The sequence below is a fragment of the Branchiostoma belcheri genome, unplaced genomic scaffold (assembly GCF_001625305.1).
Source record: "Branchiostoma belcheri isolate BF01 breed outbred unplaced genomic scaffold, Haploidv18h27 scaffold40, whole genome shotgun sequence".
Taxonomy (NCBI): Eukaryota; Metazoa; Chordata; class Leptocardii; order Amphioxiformes; family Branchiostomatidae; genus Branchiostoma; species Branchiostoma belcheri.
In genome coordinates this window covers 1,662,812-1,672,133 of record NW_017804021.1, presented here as the reverse complement: position 1 = coordinate 1,672,133, position 9,322 = coordinate 1,662,812, and the positions used below count along the sequence as shown (strand labels likewise).

The following is a 9,322-nucleotide window of genomic DNA, read 5'->3' as shown; positions in this document are numbered from 1 at the left end:
GTATATATATATATATATGTACTACACTCCAAGCAGAGATTTGGGTTTATTTTTGGCGTTTTTAAGATTTTATCAGGGTTTCTTTTTTGCACTGGAATTTTTTCTTTGTCCAACCCATTTCCAGTGCAAAAAAAGACGCCCCGATAAAAAAAGCCTAAAACACGCCAAAAATAACCCAAACCTCTGCTTGGAGACTGGAGAGTATGAATGTACACAGAAGCACACACAAAACAAACAAACTAACTAACTAACTAACCTCCTCCATGTCGGTACGCCTCTGGCTAAGGTAAGAGTTCTGGAGAGCGGACAGGATACCACGCTTGATGTTGACCACCCAGGTCTCCTCTTCAGCAGACGGGCAGATCTCGGGGATAACTCCATCCTGGGGGAAACAGGGAACTGATCATCAAATCGCCTAGATGAAACCATTTTGAAGTTTAAGTTGTGAAATTTTGAAGTAGAATTGTGAGTATGGAATTCCTACTATTTGTAAGCCTACGGCAACAACATATACGTCGTGTGGTTGTCGTAGGCTTGTAAATTAAAGAGAGAATTCTTTGGATTGAATAATCTTTGAATATTCTTTACGCGGAGTGCGTCGAGTCCAAAGTGAGTGATTCTTTTGATAGTCGACGTCGTGTATTTTTCGCTTATGTCTTCTTACGGAAAAGGCCGTCTTTGAGATTCTTTTCGGTAGTCAGTTCTGTTACAGCTAGTCTTCAAATTCTACATCAATACGGAACGACGACCAAGCGAAAGATCTATGGACAACATGATGGATAGAGACGGGGGGCGCCACAGACTTTCTGCAATCTATGATCCACCGCTGACGGAGTCACGTGCGTTACCTGCGTGACGTCACGGAAGCGGTGGGTTTCTCATTCCTTGACAAAGACTGGAGTTGTGCAGTCGAACAGTTCACTCTTGTTCATAAAGATAGATAGAGAGACAAAAGTAAAAGACGAAATACGAATGTATTTGTCGTTACCTGGAAGGAGAAGCGGAGAGGATGTCTCTCCAGCGCTCTCTGGAACTCCCGCTTGTTGGAGGACGTCACCATGAGAGCCTGGCGAGAAGCTTCCTTCAGATCCACGTCACTCAGCTGGGGGAGGGGGGCGGAACTCAAGGTCAACTCGGTCAAGGTAATTCTTTTAAAAATTGTGTTAAAAACCGACTTAAATGTTAGATGTTGAATGTTAGAGAATCCGGACTAATGTAAGTTTTAATAAAATGTCTCTAGATTGTTGTATTCGATAAATGAGGGATCAATTATGGCAAGGTCATCATCTTGAAAGTATGAAGGTCAAACAATAAAATAATCATCATGAAAGTAAAAGCAATAAATGAGATTGGGAACGAGAATTCACGACGTACCCTGAGGACGAGCTCGCACTTTGAGAGCACTTCCAGGTCAACTGTGGCCGCGATTTCCAAACCGGAAGTGTCGTCACTGCTTCCGACCAGCTGTGTCGTTGTCTTTGCGTCATATCTGTACCTGTAGGTGCGGCCTATTCTGTAGTCGAGAACGTTGCTTTCTGTGAACAAGAAACAAACAAACAATGTGAATAAATACAACAAACAACAGTTATTACTTGTCAAAACAAGGCATATGTCTTTTAACATCATCTTTCTTCTTCTACTCCCACAATCCCCCCAAAAAATGGGTGCCTCTGACGCATTGGAATGGAATTCGTAGTATTGCCTTTCAATACTATGCTCCGCCCCAGAGGCGCCGCCAAAAAATAGCTGGTCAGATGAAGAGACCTCTAGCGGTTTTTGTGTGAACTACAGTACAATCAGCCACAATGGGTAAGATAGGATGACGCAACAAGTGCGATCCCAGCTGAACAAAGGACGAAGCCAACAAACAGCGCTTCAGACTCTTTCTCTTCTAGATCATTCTAGCATTGGTTCCCCAACACATTCACATGATCTCACATTTGTTAGGCTTTATAACTTTGAAGTCTTAAACTAAAGATTTTCCTTAAAACTATCCAAGAAGATCCTAGGGTGGCAAATTGGCCAGGCAGTATCCATTGGCCTGCAGAGAGGGTCCAATACGCCACCCAAGATCTGCTTGGAGATTACCATGATATATGATATCCGTACATATCAAGGGTGGATTTTGGGTGTCGACAAGCGGTGGCAAAAACAAGTTCTCAGGTTTCCGAGCACTAATCCCTCCTTCTGTGTACTATCTGTCTAAATCCTCAAATCCCCTTCAACCGAACAATGGCGACATTCGGATTATTTGTTCAGACTGCCCACACAACTCGAACAAACCGCACTATAAAAGAACTGAACTAAGACCCTCTAGGACTCATCTACATGTATATTAATATTGATGCTGACTACCGGAGCTTCTTTGTCTTTATTTTGTACTCGGGTATTGTTTTCCTCTTTAGCTACAAACTTCCTCTTTGTGTCTGTAAGCCTTAAGACCCCCCCCCCCCCAAAAAAAAGAGAGAAAGAGCACAATAGGCAATAGCTCACTTTCTGTGCATTAAATTTAGTCAGTCATGCTTTGTTTCTCCAGTCCATATATCCTCCTTGGTCTAACAAAACAATTACTTCATAACAGTAAAAACATATGCGTTGTCTCCAAGTATGTATGTGGTTAAGAATAAGCATGTTTTCAAGACCATTTTACTCTCATATGGAACTGTCCTTTGAAAAAACAATCGCATCGCTACAAAAACGAACAAAAAACCTTCTGAAAACAAGCCAAAGATCCACTATCTACACAGAGACAAGCAAAACGCGAATACAGCCAGTTCCTGAGAAAAACACAGTCCGCAGACACAAGAACAACCAGTTAGGCAAAAAAACGCGCCCGTGTCGGATTCCATCCGTGTTATTTCCGGAACAAAGACCCCCCCCCCCCCCTCAGAAGTATTGCATCACTCTTTTGGCCCGTCGCCATTTTCAAGACACGCTTTTTAAATCCTATGCATAACCCGTATCCAATCCTGTATATCGTCTTTCTCCACAAACATACACAGATTTTAATCGTTTTTGCATGTCTACTAGTATTTGCAGCGATTGTGCGACTTTTAATTCAGTTTTTTTCTGTAGCTGCTTGTAGACGTCCAAAAACAACTCAAGGATACGTTTATGTAACAAGAACCTCCTTGCATGTAAGTATACAAAAACAACCCAAAGCCTTTTCTTCACAAAAATGTACAGAATGTGACCGTTTTTGCATGCATGTTTGCATGTACGTGCAACTTTTCATGCGACTTTTTTTTCTTTCCTATAGCAGCTTGCTTGATTGACGTCTACAACAGCTCACAGAAGTGTACGAAAACAACCCAAAGCGTTCCATCTTCTTCAAGATAAGGCCAGGCGACCAGATGCTGGCCTTTTCCATTGTTTTCCGGACACTTGGCTCCGCTCGAGCGAGTTTTGGATGGTAGCCCGAAAACGCGACACCGGGGACTTTACTCCTCAAATTTGTCCTGGTCACTTCTTATTGTTCGGCGCTGTTTACCTCAGCTAATGCCTCAGAGGAGCGCAATTAAACAATCGTCTTTTCCCAAGGGAGCTTTTCGTTACAACAAGTAGTTCATACGGCGTGAAAATTGCCTTAAAATCACAACCAACCACCACACAACGTTCTAACACGAAGAAGCCACTATCAGTGCGACTGTGATTAAGTAAACGTAAGCGTACGTCACGAAAGTTTGACGGATCAAAAGTTGCTCCTGTTATCAGGTGTACCTTGCCCCCTCAGTTTACTGAGTTACCCGTGTGTACACACAATGCAGCTCCGCACTTTAAAATCTCAGAATCGGACTGCGGAAAAAAAAAATCCGTGCGGTCAACACTTGGGACCATGTTTCCGAGATTTAGACGTTGTGTTAGGGTATTAAAGAAGGTTATGTAATAATATATTCACGTACCTGTACAGTGTCTGGAACACTGGTCATCTGTGACGGACGAGAGGGGCACTGTAGCAAAACAACAAAAACAGGAACAAGTTGTTACATCAATGACTCAATATTTGCTCTTTAAAACCCACACACAAGCATGTATGTAACAATGCGTGGTCACGTTTTATTGCCGATTGCGACATGTATGGTGTATGTAGCAATTAAGGTCGGGCCTGTTGTTACATGTAGCGTTAGGGGAATAGAAGGAAAGAAACTCCTGCCAAAACTTTGACAAAACGGACGGGTTGGACTCGCCCGGGGGGTTTGCCGTTCGCGTCACGCAACTAACTGCGCCACTGCACAGAACTATTATGTAAAACCTCCAACAAGCCTTCCTAATTAGCTATATATGGATACTAACAATCGGCTAAAATAGGAGGAAAAATTGGCAAGGGTAGTGAGACACAAGAAACGTAACATTTTATGAACTTTCTGGTGAATAAACCCTGGTAAACCATTCCTGGTAACCTGGGAGACCACAAAGCTCTAAATCTCACAAACAAAAGGCTCCCAAAAGGTTTTTCAGTTTTTACATAGCAACACGCAGTTTTCCATTACCCTTTATAGATCGATCCCATTTACAATCCATCATGAAGTATTGTCCCCCTAAAAGGAAGAACAGAACACCCCCGCTGTGTGAACCAGGCGAGCTCTCGGCCTTGTGCCCAACTTCGCATCGTCATCAGTTTTCTACCCCGACAAACAACCTCCGGACCGCAATTGTTTGTCAGCGGCTCACACAAGAGATAACACCTCAAGATATCGCTTCTTCTACAGCTTCTTAAAGATCTCAGAGCGCTTCTCACAAGACAAAGAACTTAGGCCCCGGAATGTTGCGTTGTTCTAAATCAATCTCGGCTCACGGATTTGGTAGTAGCGGGAGTGGGTCATAGTCCAAGGTATTAAAGTGCCCTTTGTCACAAACAGCTGACTGGGGACGGTATCAGGTACCCATGCCAGATTGAAAACAGGCCCGGCTGGGCAGACTGTACGGCGCACGGGCATATCACGGTAAACAAGGGAGAGATATCTCCTCCGGTAGCCTGTTGTTCACTATTTCTTTCGCCTGGATCTTACATACCGTGTTTTTCTTTTCACCGGGAGGGAGCAACTTTGTTTTCGGCGCAGGGAGTTTACATTTCCCGGGGGTCACATAGAGAGCGCTCGCCTCTAGCCCCGTCTAAGCGATCCTTACGAAGAAAAACATACCACGATCACAATAAAAAGGAAAAGAAGAAAGAAACGACTTACCGGAGAAGCCTCCGGCCACCAGGGCAAAGAGGACAACGGTTCTTAGCTCCATGTTTGCGAGAGCTACACTCCGTTTGGGCGTCCTTTTGTGTAAAACTGATTCTCTGGGTCTCCACCGAATGACGGACTCCTTCGCAAGGCGGTTTTTATACCCGGACAGTCAACAAGCTCGGAGCAAAGTCGCTCGGCTCTGATTGGTCGGCTGGGAGGGACATTCTGCTGACAGCCCGGACCGAGCTTCATCCCGGCTCCTCATTGGCTGTGCGGGTTGTGACGTCACGGTTAAGGGCCGGAGGATTTGGGCGGGAAAATGCGAAGATGGCTCAGACTTCATCTCCAAGCAGCTAGATCCTAGGGTGGCACAAGACAGTATCAAATCGACCAGTAAGTATCCATTGGTCAGAGAGGGTCCAATACACCACCCAAGGGTGGATACTGTCTGGCCAATGGATACTGTCTTTTGCCACCCTAGGATATGCTTGGAGATTAGCTAAGACTTGAAAGGCAGTTATGTTTTCGCTTACATGGCTTACAGTGAGTGTGTGAGATTTTGTGTACGTGTTTGTCTGTCCGTTTGTTTGTTTGTTTATTTGTTTGTCTGTCTGTTTTTAAGGTCTTGTATTCGTCAATATCCCTCCGATTCGTCGTATCCCTCGTATTACTTTTAATATGACCTGTTTTTTGTAAGACGAGGTACAGTTATTCCAAGGAGCAAACGAACGCACCTTGTCACAATAGAAGAACATTGCGCAATATAGCGAAACCTCAATACAGGTAAAAAGATTGCAGAATCACTTTTGACTCACGTCTAATTTGGTACAAAAAATGCCAATACAGGAATAACGTGGGTAAATGGTTGCAGTTCAAATTTTCCCAGTTAGATTATGGTTACATGGGCACGCACTTTTCAAGTGCCCGACAAAGGGTTTGTAATTTTGCCGAAGCTTGGCCATTTTACATGTAACGTCAAGAACCTAATATGTACATGTACATGTGCTCAGTGTCGTATTAGGTATATTACATGTATGTCTGTGTATACCGGTCATATCTAGTTATCAACGACCTGTACTTGGCCCTTTGGGCATAAAGTTACGATAAGGTCTTTCATTCGTTTCTTCGTATGTTCCCTTGTGTGTTCCTCCATTCGTTCATTCTTTCGTTCCTTTATTCCTTGCATCATTTATTCGTTCATTTGTTTCTTCCTTCATTCGTTCATTCATTCATACTTTCCTTTATTCTCTCCTTCATACGTTCTTTCATTCATTCATTTCTCTCTTCCCTCATGCATGTAGATATTATCAAAGCCTATTAATGAAGTAATCGAACAGCTATTGTATAGTGACTCGGTGGAGAGTGCAAAAGGTTGTCGTGGTCGAACTTTGCTCCCGACATGTGCTATACTGAACAATGTAATAAGCCTTTCACATAGCCACCACATATAACAGTGAACAATGCATAGTTATAGCATTCCAACATTTTATGATCCCTATAGCCAAACTGTATATTAGTATAATTATGGCTACCAACCACTGATTTTGTCTTGGTTTTACTGTTACATGTAGACCCAGAAGCTTTTCTGACACCTCCCCAGTGTCACTGAGGAAAGGTAGACTACTAGTGTATGCTACATGAAACGTCTGACCGCGTTTCCAAAATCATATCCAGTTGCTTGAGTAACTTTTTTGGCGTATCTTATTACCTGGATGTCTAACCTTCATCGATGTATCCAGAAGTTATCTTTAAGTTTAGAAAAATCGGGATTACAATAGCGAATTTCAGATGAAGGTAGCTTTATAACTTAACTACATGTGTATACAGCAACGTATACTTTATCTGTTTGGGCTCTTGGAGATCACTTCTTCCCAGAAGTCGCCAATTTGCGGAATGATACAGGTACATGTCCTGTTGGCCGTTCTGTGGTTAGTCAGGAATGTGCAGAGATAACCTTTGTTCGTGTCTGTGCGCGACCCGAACCGTCTCGGACTTCGCACCGGCGCCGTGGACACGGGCGGCCAGACAGTGATCTCCAAGCAGATGTTTCGGTGGCTGCAAGAGACTGTATCAAATTGGCCATGAAGTGTCCATCCATTTGCCAGACAGTTATCAGTTGCCACCCGAGTCAAGGCGGCCGAGGCCTCTCTCTAGATGGTCAGTTCTAACCGTAACGCTTTTGCCGCCAGACATCTGCTTGGAAATTAGGTTGTGGGGCTATGTGTTTTATAAATCATCTTACGTCAAAACCGTTTAAAACAATCTACAAACAAGGAGTGAGCTAATTAATGAACTAGCTAACCAACTAACCAACCAATCAATTGATCGATATATTAACCAATTAAGTGTAAAAACAAGGACGAGCGAATTATGCTTTCTTCTTTCACCAATTCATTCATCATCTTTTTCTTTCTTTTATTCATTCATTCATTCATTCAATTCATTCATTCATTCTTTCAAAAGACATGATCATGTATACCATGTACAATTTGGTTATACTAATATACTGTATGTGGATGAAGTGATGAATTAATGGACAACAAATAGACACATACAACTCTACTCTAAACACTATCTAAACTTCTACAACACAACAACGTAATTTGTCACCATCTATCCTGTCCATTAATTGAAAGGTTGTTTGTGTTTATATGTGGTAAGCTGAGTCCTTCCCCTTCCAACTCTGTAAGCTCCAGAACTTGTCCCAGTTTCCTGTTGCTGCCGTAAAAGTTGTTTTTCATACCGACGCGGGAAAAACATCTTTTGTTGCGTCCCCGCAGAGTTTGGGACAAACAAGAAGAAAGAGGACGGTTCTGAGAAGACGTCCGGAGTTGCCGTGCGTTGAATGGAAAACAGGTTGACAATACTCTATAGCATTTTGGCGTGTTTTTAGGCTTTTTTGTTGGGTTTTCGTTTTTTGTAATGGTATCTTTTTTTCTTGTGCCAGCCAAAAATATATCAAAACAAAAAAGAAAGCCCGACAAAAAAGCCTAAAACACGCAAAAATAAGCCTAAGCCCAAACCTCTGCTTGGAGAGTAGAGAACAAAGACTGGAAAGTCCGGTTGTGGAGACGTCAAGTTCCGTACAAAAGCATAGGATCATAATAACCACTTCCGCAGTATTGAATTTTGTTTATGCGATCTTGAACTTACGACATAACCATAAGTTTGCCAGTACATAAGTTTATTGCAAATTCTTAAGCTAGCTTTCCCGAATTAAGGGCAATTGCTGGTAATCATTTTAAGTCACATACACCGTAGGATGAACGCACGGTCTTTTCTGTTTTCTGAAACTTTTTCTTAAATATTACATATTTTCTTACATATAATTTTGCTTGGATGCTTTTTGTTCCTTGCTTTGCAGAAAGTAACATCTAATGTACTCTTTCTTCCACAGCGCATCTAACACTGCATGCAAATCGGTCAAGACGTCAGATTTCGCCCAGTAGGACTAACACGTTACTTATCAGATGTCCCTTGCTGACGCAACCGCTTGAATGTGTGTCACTGGCAGGTACAGAGGAGCACAAACTTCCAGAGTCAGCAAAATCTCAGGTTTCGCGTGTGAACAGCAAAATTTCGGACATTTCTTAGCATAGTATAATCTTCTCCCTGCTGCCTAACCCTGTAACACAAGTTTTAGAGGAGAAGCCTATTTCAGTAGAAAGTATAGTAGATTGAATCTGTAAAATGTTTGTGGTTAACATTGGTAAAAAAGTTTATTGCACATTGTCTTCGATCACCCTAGTTTTAGAGTACACATTATGTAATCGTACTAAGTCGTAACCTTTGGTCAGAGGCATTTTCTACTGATTGAAATAATGTACATAAACGTTCATCTATTAAGTTGTTCTGATCCAGCTACAAGTGGTTCAGATTGAGAAGAATGTAGCCTACATACTCCTGCAATTTGAACAGACAAAGCGTACAAAATGTAGTGATGTGGAACGTTCACTTTTGTATATGTATAATCATGAATCTACAGAATCGTTACTTAAATCAGTGAAATAAGTACATCACACTTTAGTTGATATGTTAAGATTATTTCTCCATATAGCTGAGCCTATTACAGTGCCAGTTCCGCAGCGAATAACTGCACCGCTATACTTGAGTGTTGTACTTTGTCCCTATGTGGTACATTTGTATGT

The 9,322-nt window shown here is 42.3% G+C and overlaps 1 protein-coding gene across 1 annotated transcript in view; it reads right to left on the bottom strand.

Moving 5' to 3' along the window:
- The window catches only part of LOC109477618, a 59,320-nt gene extending 53,997 nt beyond the window's left edge, over window positions 1-5,323 (bottom strand). Inside the window, exons 1-5 of the mRNA XM_019778963.1 lie at window positions 5,184-5,323; window positions 3,903-3,950; window positions 1,375-1,535; window positions 989-1,102; window positions 257-382 (exon numbers count right to left, since the gene is read on the bottom strand). Of these exons, the coding sequence (XP_019634522.1) occupies window positions 257-382; window positions 989-1,102; window positions 1,375-1,535; window positions 3,903-3,950; window positions 5,184-5,235 (501 nt within the window). The 5' untranslated portion in view covers window positions 5,236-5,323. The remainder of the gene's footprint in view (window positions 1-256; window positions 383-988; window positions 1,103-1,374; window positions 1,536-3,902; window positions 3,951-5,183) is intronic.
- Between the last annotated feature and the right edge of the window lie 3,999 nt (window positions 5,324-9,322).